Below are 18,349 nucleotides of genomic sequence, written 5' to 3'. Positions count from 1 at the left end.
TTTAATGTAACTTTAAACATGCAATACCCTTTGTATAGTTTGTATCCTATTACCTGTAACAGCAGATAGAATTGCATCTGTACTTGGTCAGAATGGGAGCTACCATTTCACAGGCCTCTTACTCAAATGTAGGCTTAGCCTTCCTCTCTTTTTTCCACTTACCAACCTAAAAGGCCTGATAATAGGTAAAAAAGAAATATCCCGTGAGACTGCAACAATGCTTTCACAGTCCAAAATGATGGCAAGAAAATGAACGTAAAGGGTGACTTTTGCAATGATAAAGGCTAAGATAAATATTTTTATGTTAAAATGAGTAATTTCCATCTAATAACAATATATATGCTTCCTAGGTCGTCACTATGGTGCTGTCAGTTGTGAGGGATGCAAAGGCTTCTTTAAAAGGAGCGTGAGGAAGAATTTGACCTACAGTTGTCGTAGCAACCAGGATTGTATCATCAATAAACACCATCGGAATCGCTGCCAATTTTGTAGGCTTAAGAAATGTCTAGAGATGGGCATGAAAATGGAATGTGAGTGTTAAGTACTCAATGTGAGACTGTGCCTAACAAGTAAAAAAATATGTGGCCTACCATTGCTTTTTAGTGTGTTTTCTCTATTTCATTCTGTTGCTTGGAAGAGACAGAACTCGACAGCTGTACATTTCACCTTTCTTTCCTCACTATTTTGCGTTTGAGGTGTAACACTGATTTGTTTTGAACAATATCTCATATTACTGCAGTTCTTGAGGAACCCAGTTAGATCCTCACTTAGAATGCATGTTACAGTGTATGGTTATAGTAGAAAATATTTTAACATGCATCATATATGGACAGGTATATGAGTCTAACATTACATGTTCAGAATAATGCTTTCCTACTGGTTTATTTTTCTCCCATTTTATCCAGTGATGGGAAGTGGTTGATGTCCCCCCCCCCCCTTTTGTTTGTTTTCAGTATTAGTTTGATCATTTTTTGAACAGCATTATATTATGAGACATTGTATAAACTGTTATATTTTGAACAATATACTTTTCCTGTTTGCAGTACTCACTACAACTTCAGTGCTAGCATCTGTACACCTCTTTCAATGCATTTTCATTACAATTTATAGTACCCCCTGCTTCTGCACTCAGAATTTCACAAAGCCTATTCTGTTTTGTTTTGTGTTTTTGTTTTTTTTTTTCTGTGATAATTTTAAGGAGAATTTAAGGTGAAACAAATTATTTTTCTACTTTAATCTAGGCAAGATGAGTTCCATCCTCTGAGTTACTATGGAGGCAGAATTTTAATCTGTAAACAGAGAGATCTTTGTTGTATTTGCACTTTGGATCTCCAAAAGCATAGTTAGGATTCTTGTGTTGTGCACACTGTGCTGAGTGTAGTGGGTGACACTTGTGCTGGAGAGACTGCTACATTTCTAGAAGCTAAACCTTTCTTAGCTCAGTGTGGCTAGGATTCATGTTCACTAATTTTTCTGGGCACTGGGTCAGGTTTCTGATTAATACTCATATCCACCAAGCCAAGAAGATGGATGTACCTACTTAATAATTCTCTAAACTTCCCTGACACTTAACAATATTAGTAAAAATAAGATCAGGAAATAAATAACTTCCTGGTTATGAGGATACAGAGAAATGTATCTGTATTGTAGTGTTGCATTCAAAAGGGCTATACAGTACGGTAGAATTTTTTGTTTGTTAATAATGTTAATTTTGTAGAGTAGTAACTGCTGTATGATTAATTGGTAAAATGAATAACACAGAAATATTGTCTCCATTTATATTGTGCCTTACATTTGCATAGTATTGTGAGAATTAGTACAACACTTTAAAAAAATATTTGTATTATTGCCATATTCTTTTATTAGTTTTATTATCCATTAGTTTTATTAACCATTATTTCAGGTGAAAAAAATGTATGCAATTCATTCATGTGCCAAACTACAGAGTGACCTACATGCCAGATATCTTTCTGTAATCTGCTTAATACTAATATGGTGATATTTTAAATATGCACTTTTCACTTGCCTTATAATAGCAAAATTATTCGTACTATTTTTATTAGATAATTTACTGTGCTTTGGAGACTAAGCCTATTTTCTTCCAGTTTTCAACTTGAAATATTTTAAATTCTGTAAAGGTTAATTTTAGAAAACTGCTTCCTAATTGTCTGGAATGAGTGAATGAATGAGTCAATTGCACATCATGCAGAGACTCCTCACCCAGGGAATTAAGCTGCATCTCTCATAACGTTATGATTCAGGAGCTAACTTGCCTGTCTTGACTTTTTCTGGGTTCATTCTGAGTTTGTGTTGGTTTTTGTCATCTGGAGTATGACTGAGTCTTGCATTTAAGTATAGCTTTACCTGTAAAACAAGTGGTTTTTTTAAATGTATATTGCAGAATGCTCTGTCACTTTAAATACCAGTGAAATAGTAAGCTTTGCTTGTAGTTCAGTAAAACTTAAAGCAAATGATCAATCTGTGCCTTCCTTAGTTAAATGTACTTGGTCATGGGTATAGTAGAATTGGAAGCCATATTTCTTCAGTTGTCTTATTAAATTTCAGTTTCATGCTGAACTGACATACCACCATAATGATTTAAACATAAATTCTACTATGTGATTATTTTGGTAATATTCATATAAATTACTTTCTTTCAAATCTTCGTGTTTCTATCCTTCTGTAGCGGTTCAAAGTGAAAGAAAGCCTTTTGATGTGCAACGTGAAAAACCAACCAACTGTGCAGCTTCCACTGAAAAGATATATATCAGAAAAGACCTACGAAGCCCTTTAATAGCAACTCCAACATTTGTGGCAGATAAAGATGGGGCACGGTGAGTAAATCAATATAACACAAATCTTGTCTAAGGTTATTTATGCATTGCAGGCACAACTATTCTGTCTTCCCCTGTGCTCTAAAGCATTGGTCAAAAAGAGCTGTTTCACAGGCCATTGGTTTCCATTACCAAGATCAACGTATGCTCTGCTTCTCATCAAAGTTTTTGCCTGAGTACAGCTAGGTGGTTCTCAATTTAAGTACTGGCTGTTGCCCAGACAGACCAAAGCGCAAGTGGGGCACACATGTGATATGTAAATAACAAACACGTAGACCTACTGCATGATAGACTCCCGTTGGCACTTTTTTGAAATCAAATCCACCAATAGCAGACTCAGCATTCACCTTCCTGAATACTGTAGCAGAAGAGGCTGCAGTGACTGCTGATACAGATCCGCAAAAAATGGTCTTAACAGTGTCAGCAAAAGAATAGTAGTTTCTTTTTGCTATATGGAAGATACTCCTAGATGGTTTTCATGCTCTCAATTCTCTCCATAGGCAATGTGTGTGGAAATGCATGATATTCTATCATATTCTTAATAAGTAGAGATAATTTTTCTTTCTGAATAAATTAGAACTCTATTTAAATACCACATTTTGAAAACTATCAGTCCAGTTAGTGAATGAATAGATGATAATCACCTGAAAGTACTGGATCTCTATATTCAGTTGGTTTGTGTGTATATTCTTTGTTGAACAAGTCAAACTGCAGTTAGGAGGGTTAAGCCATAAATTTCTTTAGCTGTTTCAGTGTTTCTTGTTTGCTAATCAGTTTGTTCATAAATACTGCTCATAGACACATCTGCTACCTCAAGATTTCCTTGTGCTGCAGATGGCTTTCCACACTATAAACGATATTATATTCATTAAGTGTGACCCTATTTATGTAGGACTCACATTTACATAAAGTATGATAATTTGCTTCCTGTGGTACTTAACAATGTTAGTGTCAAGGCCTGAACCAGTCATGCATTACTCATTTGTGTTGGGTTATGCAGAATTGGACTGTTGCAGAAGTAACAAATTTCTTATTACTGACTGCAAAGAGTTCCCACTGCCTCCCTTAATTAGATACAGCAGAGAGAAATTATGTTTGGTCAAAAAGACAGAAGAAAAGGCAGCAGAAATTTTACGCAGAACTTTTGCATTACAAAATAGTTGTATAATAAATGTATTTCCTTGACTCAACTTTTTTTTTTTTTTTTTATTTAGTGCTGTCCATCTAACTTGGAATGCACAGTTACGCCTTCTGCAACTCTAGGGCATAACTTTAGATCTGCTATGTGGTTTCTGAAGTTATGAGAAGACAACAGCTTTCATAAGACAGAATAAACCAGTGACAAAAGCATATGAGAGGATATCTCCTTTGGGAAGTTGTCACTGCTTTTGCACAGGAAATGAAAATGTGTTCCTGTCTTTCAAGCTACATTTTGGAAGCAGTTTCAGAAAGGCTAAAATTCTGATGAAAAATCCTGAGTTTCATTAAATTGCAAATTTAAAAATTTGTAATTGTTTTTATTCTGACATGAGTTGTTACATATTTTTCTGATTAATACAAACCACTATTAACTGTCAGATGCCTTATGGTTTTCAACAGGTCAGCAGGTCTTCTTGATCCAGGAATGCTTGTGAATATTCAACAGCCTTTGATCAGGGATGATGGTACAGTCCTCCTAGCTGCTGACTCCAAGGTATGGATGCTTTCAGTTAAGTTCTGAACATATCTACACATATAGATTATTTTAGCTGTGTACATAGATGCAAAGCATTCTTACCCTTGATAGGATAAGGTTGGGGTGAGTCTGAAGATCTGTAGGAATGCAGGTAATAAGCTGATCAACAGGGATGTGATTTCTTTTCACAGGCATATTTATGCCATAGCTATTCCCCACATGATATGCCAGAAGGGGTTAGGATTGATGATCACAGTAGGGTTTAAAGATCATTGTGAGTCAAATGTGATCCATTGTTCTTTCTGTAGGTGGTTCAAGGAAAGGAAAGGAAAAGTACATACGGAAGAAGAACACAAAGATTAAGAATGGGGGAAAATACATGTATGATATATCACCTATAATTCTTACCGACTAATACGGTTCTTCTTGTTTAGGCTGAGACAAGCCAGGGTGCTTTAGGAACACTAGCAAATGTTGTAACATCTCTTGCTAACCTCAGTGAGTCACTAAATAATGGAGATACTTCTGAAATTCAACAAGAAGAGCAATCTGCAAGTGAGATTACACGGTATGCATTTATATTTGCATCTTATTTAGCAGTTTGTATTCTGTATAGTGCACACTTAAGACTCATTCATCCATGTAATTTGGCATTGTGACATCAAATACAGTAGAGATTGCCCAGTACTTTGAAATGCAAAACCAATTATTTGGAAATCCAAGCTTGGCTGTTGTCTTCAGCCTGTAGTCCTCTTGGGAAGAACTGTATCTTGTGTTATAACTGTAGTTATAATATGGCTAAACCAGATTTCATGCTAAGAAAAGTAATCATAGAATCATCTGCTTTGGAAAAGACCACCAAGTTCATGAAGTCCAGCCATCAGCCAAACCTACTGAGTCCCACCACTAAACCATGTCCCTCAGTGCCATGTTCATGCATCTCTTAAATATCTCTTCGGGGACAGGGACTCTACAACTTATGTAGGTAGCCTTTTCCAATGCTTGAATAAATGACTAGTTCGTAAACTTGACTGACTCTGAGAATAGTAATACTTTGGTACTGCAGTATTTAATAGGCTTATTATATGGAAGTTTCTCCTGTGAAGTGTTCATTGCCCTTAGATCCACTCCTTGAGGGTCTGTATTACTGCTGCGTTCTGTGTTGTACTGCCAAAATACCTTTTGGTAATGTAGGAAAAATGTAAAACTAAGATTAGTAAACATCTTGTTTAATGTTTAGAAGGAATTTGAAGACTGTTGTCATTATTAGTGATGAAAACCAACACAGAATGTCAAAGTTTCCAGCAAGGCTTGAGATTTTTAGCATTAGGGTGATGGTGTTTGTGGTTTTGTGTTGTTTGTTTTGGGGGGGGTGTTGTTTGCTTGTTTTATTTGTTTTTTGAAGGAAAACGTGCATTGGTCTTATAGTGAAATTTTAGAAATATTGGGCCTCAAAACTGTCCAGTGTCTTTCAGGTAGATTTTTAAGAGGTGTTTAAGTGTTTAATCAAGAGTATGTCCATATCTTGTCTTAAGGGGAAGGAAATTAAGGCATGCTGTTTAGAAGGAGATCACTGCGTTCTCTGTTGTTCCAAAGAATGGATTAGTAACAATAGGGACTGCAGGGTGTTCTCTAGAGTGCACCTGGGCTTTGTGAGATTTCACATAATCTATTATAAATTTCCAAGGTGAGAAGAAGCAGGTAGTAAACAGTAAGCGGAAGAATCCCATTTACTAGTACAAATACTAGTATAAGACAATTAAAACAGGATTTATAGTAGTAAAAAATTCCCCCCTTACGGGTAAAGTCTTTTATCAGCTATATGTGGGCAGTCCCTGTATAATGTCCGAGCAGTACAAAGGAACCAGGTTGTCATGAAAAATCTAGCTTAGTGTCTTCATGGTTCCTGTATACTGAGTTGGAAATGCTTCACAGTGTTTTATATGACCAGTACTCTGAAATTTTTAAAGGCTCTTTCACTGTCTATTACTTCTTTTTGCAGAGCATTTGATACTTTGGCTAAAGCACTTAATACCACAGATGGTACAGCCGCTCATAACTTGGCAGATGGGATGGATCCTACAGGAGGGGGGAATATTCATGTAATCAGTAGAGATCAGTCAACACCAATTATTGAAGTGGAAGGACCCCTACTTACAGATACACATGTCACATTTAAGGTATGTGTCTTGAAATGTCTTACTAAACAAGCTGACATAAAAGATATAACCCAAAATGAGTTTACCACGTCTTCTTTATGTTTGCAAAATTAAATATGACAATCTAGAACACCTGGTTTAGCATGCTGGTGTTAGCATCTAATGCTTTTTTTCACTCTCGCAAGCTCTATCTGAAGTGTATAGATACTATTTCATAAGACTCTTTCATCAACATCAGGATGCTTTAAAACTTCTTTCACTTCCCAGTACCATTGATGGTCACTTTCCATATCATCCATATAGTATTATGTCTTGCTTTGTTCATTTATAATTCTAGGGAATGTCGAACTTTCATCTAAAAGGCTTTTTCATATTAAGAGAGGTTACATGGCCATCCTAGTTTGCTTCAATTACACAACTCAAACAAGAACATGTTGATGAAAATTTTGAGATAAATAATGAGGGTGTTCCTCTTGCTGGTATCACATTGCACTGTTTAAAGAATTAAAAAGCTTAAAATAGCAATACTTAATGTAGTTGAACGATAATCATAATTATAACCTGCTTATTCCCATTAATGGAGTTTTGTGATTGTAGATTCCTACTGTATGATTCCCGTTTTAGATTTTTGTTTTACTTCTTTTAAAAGAAGTTTTAGAAAATAGTTTCATAGTACTGTGATGCTACTTAACATTCTACCAAACAATTAAATGTATAGATTTAACTGTTATTACATGAAAATTAAAACTTTTCAAAAAGAAACATTTGAGCTCTTTCCCACATTATTTCTAATCTTGCTTTCTATCCTTGTTTTGCATGCTTAGCAGTAGTAATGTGTTGCTTAGTAAAGTTTTACTTTGACAGTTTCTTGTTATGCAGTTGCATTATGACAGACAATGAAAGTGGGTTGAATGTTTTCACTGGTTATTTCAGTGATGATAATTATTTTATGCCCTAACTGTACACGCTTTTATTGTTTTGCAGTTGACAATGCCCAGTCCAATGCCAGAGTACCTTAATGTACACTACATCTGTGAGTCAGCATCACGACTACTTTTCCTGTCTATGCACTGGGCTAGATCCATACCTGCATTTCAAGCACTTGGGTAAATGGACGTTACACTGCTGAACAATTTGCTTTCCAATTAATGAAAGCACTGATCTCAACACTTCAATTTTTAAACAACTAAATTTATTTAATTTTTAATGAATTCTTTAAAATGTGTGAAGGCTGTGCAATATTCTTTTTTGAAGAATAAAATAAAAGATTGCCATCTTTGCCAAGATGATAACTACCATATCTGATGTTACTACTGTTATGGAAGCTAAAGCCGAATCCAAAGCAAGCATTTAATTGGTAGAAATAAGTCTCATTAAAGAACCAATGAGCACCATTTTACAGATAACCTGAAATGGTTTAATGTAGTTAGTCTATTCTTGCTTTTTGGAATACTTGTCATATGCTGATATATGCGTTTTAATAGAGTGGTTTGGAGTATGTTAATCTTTATTGCTAATTGTTATAATCAATGTAACTGTATGTAGGGTAATACTAACCTAACATGAAGACTAGCTACCGTTGTTTGATTCTGTGTTATTAATAGGCAGGATTGTAATACAAGCCTTGTGCGTGCCTGCTGGAATGAGCTGTTTACCTTGGGCCTGGCACAGTGTGCACAGGTGATGAGTCTGTCTACTATCCTAGCAGCTATTGTTAACCATCTCCAGAACAGCATACAGGAAGGTATGTATTCAGTGTGTTGTTCTTATACATATTCATTACAGGGCTACAAACTGGAATTTGAATAACATTTCTCACAAGGTGTTTTTTAGTTGATAGCAGAACTGTTCTCCAGGATCCAGGGAAAGAAGAAGCCGCCTCTTGCATGATTACTTTTCCTCTGATCTGTTGCGCTGTGACCTCACAGAGATCTCTCAGTGAGATAAAGGTGTCTGTAAAAGAAATACGTCTGGAGGATATAAAGCCTTTTTCTCCTCCCCTCTTCTACATATGACTAGCAGTATAGAGAAAGACAAGCGTATCCTAAAATTATAGTTTGTTCACAGAGCTTTCCTCCCATCTAGATGTAAATATTTTTTTTTGCTCTTAGAATAATCAAGCCTTCTCCTGAACCACAACTGAGCTTTATTCCTTCCAGAGTTTTTCATCTCTCTACAGTGTAAAACTTTAGCATTTGCCAAGTATCACAAGTGTATTCTTATAAGTGTAACCATTTTGTTGTATACTACTATAATACTGTAATGATTACTGTATTTTGAAGTACCCCTTGAAGCATTAAACTACCTATTTTCTTGACACTTTCATGAAGATTTATGTAATTCTATTTTTGAGTTCAGTGTTGGCCTGTGATAATGATGACTATATCTAGAACAAACAATAATCTGTTATGGCTGCTTTCCTTTTTTCTTTCCTTTTCTTTAAGGATGCTCCCTATCAGAGTCAATTAGCTTGAGAATAACTTTTCACTTTTAATAAGATAAAAACTCACAATACTAGCAGCTTTAAACTCTGAAAATATAGTGTATTTTTAATTTCAGAAAGAGAACAGCAGAATATAGATGTAATGGCCAAATGATAGAAAATTGCATAATTTATGCAGGTAGCCATCCTTTTCTTACCAGAAGAGAAGGACTAAGATAAAAGCATACTTTCGTCTACATAAAAATGAATTACCACAGAAATTTGAAAATAAAATATTTTTCCAAGAGGAATATCGGAAATAGATGATAATCCTTCTTTGATGCATTTGTAAAATTGTAAATTCTTTTGGGAAAGAAACCCCTACAAGTACAAAGAGCCTGATAATATACTGTAACTGATGTGGCACTGCTTTTTATACCTAGGTGAATGCAGCAAATAGGAATCAAGCAATCCAAAACAGCCCAGGATTCTGCAGGTGATGGAGGAGCTAGGTCACAGATTTGATACATCTCACAGAACAGTCATTTCCTTTGCCCTTCTCAAATTACAGAAGCATAGAGAAGCTGAGAAAATGTAGTTGCAAGCATAGAATACTTCCCTGAAGGTTTTTCTGTAAATTTAAACTTTTCACACTGCAAAGCGCATTCTGTGTCACCTACTATTGCGAAATAATATATGCAGTGTAGACATGAGTTGCCCATATTTTGGAAACAATTATTTAATAGCAATATTAAATGATATAATTACATGAAATCCAGTTTCAGTTTAAACTTGAGTTAAATGTAGTTATGGAATACTGTTTGGTACCAGTTTGACAATTTGGTTTGTGAATTGGTTACTGTGCATACAGTGAGAACTGGAACAGACTTACTGAATAGAGTGAAAATTGCTTGTAAAACTATAAAATGCACAAAAATAGATAGATGATCATGAAAAAATTCATGAATTTCCTTCAGTCCTGGTAAAGTATATTTGCTTTAATCTACTTTTGTTGGCTTTATTATGGTAAAATTGGTCAGCGGTTTGATTTTTAAATGGATAGTATCCTTTCATGAATGTTTTTACTTTTTTATAATTTGATGAAGTTTGGACAGCCCTCAAAATACAACAAATTGACATTCCTTTCCTTCACAGAAAGAGGACCAAGAGTTTAAAAGCACATGGAAATGTGCATATCATGTGTTCTACAAAGGGTTAAGCTTTAAATTACATCTGTCTCAGAATAAATGTCAGTTCTACCTACACTCCAAGTGATCAGTTTGTGGAGGTGTAAGTGGTAGGGTTATTAGTCTCTTAAGCTGGCCCCACTTCTGTTACTGTGACTTAAACCTATCCTTTCAGTCATACAGTGTTACCTGGGAGTGGACAGAAAGAGAGGATGAGACTACATTTGTTTTATTCAATGCTATTTTGTAAAGTTATGTTTATACTACACCTTCAAAACTCAAAGTGATGAAATTTCAGAACTTTGTCTAAGAAGTATGTGAGTGATGAGGTTGCTTGAAAACTGTGAAATTCAAATTAAACTTTTTGCATGTATTTCTTCATGGTTGTTTCTCATATAACGCTGATATTATATAATGTGTAGCGAAAAATCAGTATTACAACTTATGTATTGTAGAAAATTAGACTATACTTTCATTCATATATCAAGACATTATGCAAAAAAAGTTTAATTTCTTCTTTTGTTCGGTTCAATTTTTTACATGGTTGCAGGAAATATGTGAAAGTCATAAATGACATAAAAGATCCAGTTTAACACACATGGATCTAAACAATTGTATACACTATTGTACAGACAAAGGTAAAATATTATAAAGATACGGTGTAGTAGCACTGAAGATTGTGAATGGAATCAATTTATTCTAATATATTTCTTGAGGGGAAAAATAATGCCTCTTAGGAATTGACTTCTCCATGAAGCTTAATAATGGTAACTATATATTCACAGATTTGTTTTAATATAATCTTTAAGGCTTTCATTCTTTGACCAGTTTACAAATGTACAGTCAGAGAAGTTTACTACATTTTACTGAATTAGTTACCATTATTTACCAAATTAGAAAGCTCTCCTTCCCTAACTCAGCAACTAATACCACTCAATTTTAGCTTATCCATAAATATTTTCTAAATTAATGTTTTAAGAACATGAAACCAACATAAGAAACATGTTTCAAAAGATAGAAGAATCTGTGTATATGTATTTGAATGCATTTGCCCCTTTAGAAGTAAACTTTTAATTCACAGGGGTGCATAAGTCTTCTTTTCTTCTGAAGTACAAACAGAAGAAAAAGTATCGCTGTCATCACTGATCTTGCATTCTGGAAAAGCTAACTCAATACTGTTTGAAGTTAAAATTAGGATTGTATGATAGCATTTGTTTTGTAATTTTTTTCATTCCCAGAATCATGATCTATTTTGTAGAATAATTCACTGTAATTTGAGAGTCTCTTGTTCGGAGCCGTGTGTCATTGGAATAGGATTGGTGTCACAGATTATGCTATTCATGCAAAATTATGCAAAAGAGTTAATGTTGTTTCCTAGCCCTCTGATTTGGCTTTATTAGTCTTCACTTCTGTAATCATTCAGGCCATCCTTACGTGTTAAGTGTTTTTTTAAATACCAAATGAGACAAGTTACTTTGAAATGTTACTTTACTTTTTTCATAAAAGGATGTCGGTTAAGATATTGGATGTACTTGAGCTCACATGAAATAATAAACAATATCTTTTTGTAGATAAGCTTTCTGGAGACAGAATAAAGCAAGTCATGGAACACATTTGGAAACTTCAGGAGTTCTGTAACAGCATGGCCAAGATTGATATTGATGGATATGAATATGCATACCTTAAAGCTATAGTCCTCTTTAGCCCTGGTAAGGAATTTCATAACAAACTATTTTTAAATAAACATTCATAAGTTACCATTTTAGTAATTATTTATAAGACTAATGACCTGAGATGAGGCTATTCTGTTAAGCTATAGATAAAATAGTTTTCAATAAGAATTTATCACAATGTGTTTTAAAAATAACTTTGGAGCAACAAATTCATATTATTTTCACCTTCAGTCTCTCAGGTATTTCTTGTTAACCTACCTTAGGAGACTAGACTGTCAATTATCTTCAGCTAGGGATCCAGTATTTAAGTTATCAGACAATATTAGTGAAGTGGAACAGGTTGCCCAGGGAAGTGGTGGAGTCACCATCCCTGGAAGTCCTTAAAAGACGTTTAGATGTAGAGCTTAGGGATATGGTTTAGTGGGGACTGTTAGTGTTAGGTCAGAGGTTGGACTCGATGATCTTGAGGTCTCCTCCAACCTAGAAATTCTGTGATTCTGTGAAGTAAATGGCAGGAAGGATTAGAGGAAGTACGTTCTCAAAGTGACAAAAAGAAGTTGACTCCAGTGTTAATATTTTTAAGACATTCACAAGGGGAATATATGAAATATAAGCAGAAATACCACTCTATTTTATATGGAGTTTCTGCAAAATCTCTGAAACTAAATGTAAACAGGCAAAATTTGTTGCAAAAAAATGACAGCAGAAAACTAAAGCATGATCTACAGTGTTTATGATACATGTATGAGGATTTCCTTAAGGAAGACGCTTGAGATTTTCTGGAATGATAAAGTAAGGATATCAAAAAATAGGAAGTAGTTGTGTCTTCAGCAAAACTAGATGATGTAGAAATTTTCCTAGGTTAACTTAAAATTGCTGACGGTCTGAGTGAAATGGGAGGACTTGCTCTGAAATGTAAATTATTTGTTACATTCAAAGTGGTAAGCATCTCTGAATTAAAGTAAAATACCAAGAAAAGGAATAACTTATCAGTTATAATCTTTTATATATAGTGCAGAAAATACATGTATATTTTATGCAGAAAAAATATTTTCTGCACTATATAATCTTTTGTTTTTATCTTTGTAATAAAATTTGAATTTAATTGGAAGATACTATTGTCCTGAAATATGCTTTTGGAAATTTCCTGCAGATTCTATTATTAGGGTTAAGTTTATTAGGATTTTAATGCAAGTCTGAGGAGCAATTAATTTTCCATACTCAAGATAGCTCTGTCTCATTTCAAGGGAAGAACTTTGAACACAACACTGAAGCTATTTGGGTATAGTCAGATGTGTGGTATTTTCAGTTTTTCTGATCATGTCACTGTCTTTGTGGAGAAGAGCCAGGAGGAATTAAAGCATAAGACAGCCTCAGAAAGGTAAAGAAGTTGATATGTCAAGAAAAAAAAACACTAGATGTTGCTCAATAGTTGGTTGAAATTACAGAAGAAAACACGTTTGAAAAAGCAGGGTTAGAAACACAAACTGTCATAGGTATTGCCTGGTATACACCTACAGGATTAACTTTCCAGATTTCTTCTGGATATAGCCAGCTATGGAGAGAAAAGTGAGTATGCCAGTTCTGAAGCCAGGAAGCAAATGTTCCAATTTTCTACAGCTCATATGTTAAATATCACAATACGATATTTAAATGAAATTAAATGTAAGAATGTTGTAAGTACATAAATTTTGCAACGTATAGGGAAACAATCAACATACATAAATGCTTTGTTTCTTTAGATCACCCTGGTCTGACTGGTTCAACCCAAATAGAAAAATTCCAGGAGAAAGCACAGATGGAATTGCAGGACTATGTCCAAAAAACTTATCCAGAAGATACGTATAGGTATTTATTTTCTATAATACCCAAAATAATGTTGTGAGCTGAAGCTGGCAAAAATACAAAATAGTATCATGATATGTTATTTCCTTTTTAACATCTGGTGTTGTTTTTTTGGCTACTGAAGTGAAAGAATCAGAATGTTGTTGATAAAAGCAGCAGTTTTGTTGAAAGATAGGAAGAATCAAGAATAGCTGTCTAGCTTCTTCCACTTAAACAGTATATTCTCCTATTTTTGGTGTTTGGAATCATAGAATGGTTTGGATCGGAAGGGACACTAAAGATCATCTCTTTCCAGCCCCTCATAACACCTTCCACCAGAAAAGGTTGCCCAAAGTCCCCATCAAGTCTGGCCTTGAACACTTCCAGGGATGGGGCATCCACAACTTCTTAAGTAACCTGTTTTAGTGCCTCACCCCACCCTCTTAGTAAAGAATTTCTTCGTTTTTACCTAATCTAAATGTACCTGGTTTTTACTTCAAAATCATTTTGCCCTTTCCCATTGGGTTGTGTTGGTTTTGGTGGTGTGTTTTGTTGTGTTTTGAGAGTTTCATTGCCGTGGTTAGAAAAGTAGACAGACTTACTGTCTGTGTTAGAAGTCTCAAGAATAGCTTCTTTAACTCAGACTTCCTCTTTCTTTTCAAGTTAGTTCAAGAAGCTTTGAGATAATAATATGGTTAAAGGATGATAATCACCTTTTTCAAGTTCCATGTGCAGAAAAGTATTAAAATTATCAGCTTAGAGACCTTGAAAACTAAGGATTACATATGGGGAACAATTCTCTATTCTTAACCAACTCTTAAGCTTCTGTTATAGGAAATTTTCACTTCCTATTTACTTTCTCTTTTTTTGTTAAATTTCCAGGAACTTTTCTTTGAGTAAGTAACTTGTTTTGTCAGCTCTTAACTGTTCCTGTGTATCACTTGCTGGAAATAATTAACTTCCAATCATCTCAATCAAAACTGTGCTATTTTTAAATTTCACCAACGTAATCATTTTCTGCACTACAAAGGAAATTCTACCTTCTGTCTAGTAATCTATCTTAGAACTTATTTTCTTTACAAGGAGATAGCTTTCACTTTTACTGTGTTTAAGCAAGGTCTGAGGGTTGTGTAACATTTAAAAAAAAAAAAAAAAAAAGCCTCTGAAAGAGAGCTTCTCCCATCTTAGAAACAGGTCTCTGCACTGGTCCTATGGAGTTAACGCCGTGGGACATCAGTATTGCCAGTTAAGTGCAATGGAGATAGGAATTCTGCTTTGGAAATATCATTAGATCCCACATTATTCTTCCACATACAGCTTAATAACACTGATTTTTGTGCAAAAGAGGTGGACTTCTGCAGTAAGAAAAAATACAGTCATGCTTCACAAATACTTTCTATTGTTTATACCCCCATGCTTATCCTTAGATAAATTTAGAGTACGAATCTGATTTTTCTGAGCAAGTGAATGCTGTCACAAATTGAGATAGAAGCACAAGTGTTATAATTTTCACAGAATAGCAGCATGTCTTCAGTCTTTTTGAAAAATTTCCGTGAAGTTTACAAGATCTGATATATTAGCAGAATGGTCTTTATATTTTTTTCTCCATAGATATTCAAGCATTTTCTAAAGGCCTGTGTTCACTGCTGCCTAAATCTTGCTATTTCATGCCTCCAGCTGAGGGAATTTGTTTTGTCAATTTTAATGTATATCTGCAATATAAACACATCAGATATGCTTCCAATGTTGTTCTAAATTTAAAATTGGAAAATGCATTGAAACTCCAGAAGTGCAATATGATCGCTTCATTATATTGGATGTCTGTTAACATCCTAATACACAAAAAAGCACAACACTTGGAAGTATGTATAAGTAACAGCACATTCCTCCAAATTAACTTTCTCATCAGACACAGATTCTCTAATTTCTTTTTATAAAAACATAGTCCCATCCTTACTATTTGGCTTCTCATTAAGTTGCTAGGTAACTGAGGAACATACTGTTTATGGCTTCAATTTTAATTGAGCATTTTACTCTTAAAGTTGTAGAAATGTCAGTGCGCTAGTCATTATGAATATTACTTTTTTTAACATAGTCCTGAACTCTGAAGTGTTTCCAGAGTTGGGAATTTCAGAAGCAGACCGGAAGAACGATGTTTGTACATACGTGTTATATCTACAAAAGGCATTGATACGTTAATACGTCATTTTCACTGGAGAAACCTCTAAGGACAGAAGCTTTTTCATTTCACTTGCAGGATAAAAAAAAAAGTAATAATTCTTTATATGTTACTTTATATGATAGCCTCTTTACTCCCATTCATTAATTATAGTAATAATAAAAACAAAAACATCTTTTTAGCCTCACAGTATTTTTTTTAACTCATTTTATGTATTCATAATTAGCTCAATTTCTTTTTCAGGTTAGCCCGGATTCTAGTTCGCCTGCCAGCACTTAGGCTGATGAGCTCTAGCATTACTGAGGAACTATTTTTTACTGGTCTCATTGGAAATGTTCCAATTGACAGCATAATCCCCTACATTCTCAAAATGGAAACAGCAGAATATAATGGTCAAATAACTGGCACATCTGCATAGTGGGAACAACACAATTTGATGGATCAAAGTAATTTTCATAAAAACATACAATTGAGAAGTTAAAAGAATAGCAGTTTGGTATGTACAAATATTTCCAACTTGTTACGCATTTCCTATCAGATTTCTCCTTGTCTGTGTGCCAACATTGACAAAATTGAAATGGCTGTTAAAAGAGCTGCTAACAGGACCTTTTCTACCATAAGGAATATTTTGGATGCCTTTCATTCAAAAGGCTATAGAATTACTGAACATAATTTTCATGTGCTTTGTATTTAGAAATTACCAGTGGTTAAAAATAGAGTTTTATAATATCAGAGACTAGTAATAAGATTACTTTAAAAGTAAAAAATGACCAGTTTGTGTATATTAAAAATAACCTTGGAATTAATATCTAATAATTTCCAGGGTGTAATACTAGCACTTTGTAAACACTTGTCGCCGAAACGGTAATATCATCAATGTCCTGCTTATGAGTAGGGAGAATGAAAAAAATTACTTATGTCCTTAGTCAAAATGCTAGCGATGTATGTGAAAATGTAGAATGCTACAGGAGACAATCATTTATTCTACAAAAAGTCACTCCATCTCACGTTATACGTTAAATAGTAATGTGGATTCTTAAATCAGATATCCACATTACATGGAACTATATTGTTAAGTTAGTGACATTGTAATTAATGGCATGGTGTGACCATAGTGACTATTACATGCTACAGAAATTACCCAAACTAGGAGAAAAAAAATGCATTTCTTGCCACAGTGGTGGTGAATTATTCAGATTCATTGAAGTTTCTATTCAGCCCATAAATTACAATACATGTTATTCTAGTAGGAAGCCTTTTAACTGTGGGGAAAAACAGTCGTTAACTGGAAGAACACTTATTTTCAGTTAGAGCTGTGATGCACTTTGAGTATGCTCTGTGCATTCCCAAATTTATTCCTCTCTGTACTCCTGCACACTCTCGTCATCCAGCCAAATATAAAATTTTAAACCTGATATAGTGGGAACCTCTGTTTGTCAGCAACAGTATATTATAAAGCTCTCACTTCATTTCTCTCCTTTTCCATGACAAAGTGCTCCAAGTCTGCAGTGCTTTCAACCTTCCTGTGAATCAGTTTCAAACAGAAGTATAGATGGGATCTACATTTTCATGTATTATTGCAGTTAATGACTGATACACCATAGAGTGTTAAATGAACAACTTTTTTTAACTGTCTGAAGTAATGAGGTATCTATATGTTTTCTAGTACTGGCCTGCAAGTAATGCATCCAGCATTACTTCTGTTTTAGTATAATTTATTATTGACCTTAAGAATTTTAAGTAATCAAAGTTTGTTTGTTTGTTTGTTTTTTAAAAAAAAAGTCACGGTGGTTAATACCTTTGTCAGATCCTGGCATATTAAAGGCATTAATTAGTTTAATGATTTCTTTGGTAGAGGCGTTTTGTATTTACATATTTTTATATGACAAAAATCTAATGATGAATTCAGCTTTTTTTTCTTCCAGTAGTAGTCCATATTTAGAAACACTAGACAGGTTGGTGTTTGTGTCTTAAGGGTTTCTAGATGAGGCTTCTGATATACTAAAGATTCTGACCTGGTATACTTCAATCTCATTAGGAGGCTCACATTTGTATAGCTCTTTATGACATGAGTGCTATGTGGCTAAGGCTATAGAAATTTCACTTCTGGATGCATTCAGGTCTTGTATAGTGACCATCATTAGAGCATTCAGAGCCTTCTGTTCTCAAAAGGTTGTAACAAGGAGACCAATATACATGCAGAGATCTAAAATACTGCACTTTTCTCTCAGCTTTTGCTATAACAAATGACATTCTTATATTTTTAATGTGATGGAAGGCCTGCAACCTAAACATTAAATCAACTGGAACGCAAAACTTTGTACTAGCTGTTGTATTTCAATATAACTTATTCTGTGATTGTGTCAGCACTTCTGATACAAAGTCCCTGTTTTAAG

The 18,349-nt window shown here is 34.4% G+C and overlaps 1 protein-coding gene across 6 annotated transcripts in view; it reads left to right on the top strand.

Annotated features, from left to right (window-relative positions):
* Positions 1 to 18,269, top strand: part of NR2C2 (nuclear receptor subfamily 2 group C member 2) — a 38,517-nt gene extending 20,248 nt beyond the window's left edge. For all 6 annotated transcript variants that reach the window (XM_032194118.1, XM_032194114.1, XM_032194116.1 and 3 more), the window contains 10 exons: positions 351 to 530; positions 2,687 to 2,834; positions 4,434 to 4,527; positions 4,944 to 5,077; positions 6,512 to 6,689; positions 7,653 to 7,774; positions 8,273 to 8,412; positions 11,849 to 11,986; positions 13,693 to 13,798; positions 16,197 to 18,269. In XM_032194118.1, coding sequence (XP_032050009.1) covers positions 351 to 530; positions 2,687 to 2,834; positions 4,434 to 4,527; positions 4,944 to 5,077; positions 6,512 to 6,689; positions 7,653 to 7,774; positions 8,273 to 8,412; positions 11,849 to 11,986; positions 13,693 to 13,798; positions 16,197 to 16,371 — 1,415 coding nt within the window. In that variant the 3' untranslated portion in view covers positions 16,372 to 18,269. The remainder of the gene's footprint in view (positions 1 to 350; positions 531 to 2,686; positions 2,835 to 4,433; positions 4,528 to 4,943; positions 5,078 to 6,511; positions 6,690 to 7,652; positions 7,775 to 8,272; positions 8,413 to 11,848; positions 11,987 to 13,692; positions 13,799 to 16,196) is intronic.
* Positions 18,270 to 18,349: the final 80 nt, after the last annotated feature.

Source organism: Aythya fuligula, chromosome 10, assembly GCF_009819795.1.
Source record: "Aythya fuligula isolate bAytFul2 chromosome 10, bAytFul2.pri, whole genome shotgun sequence".
Classification (NCBI taxonomy): Eukaryota; Metazoa; Chordata; class Aves; order Anseriformes; family Anatidae; genus Aythya; species Aythya fuligula.
Note: the sequence above shows the minus strand (reverse complement) of the source record. Positions and strands in the feature narration are given on the sequence as shown.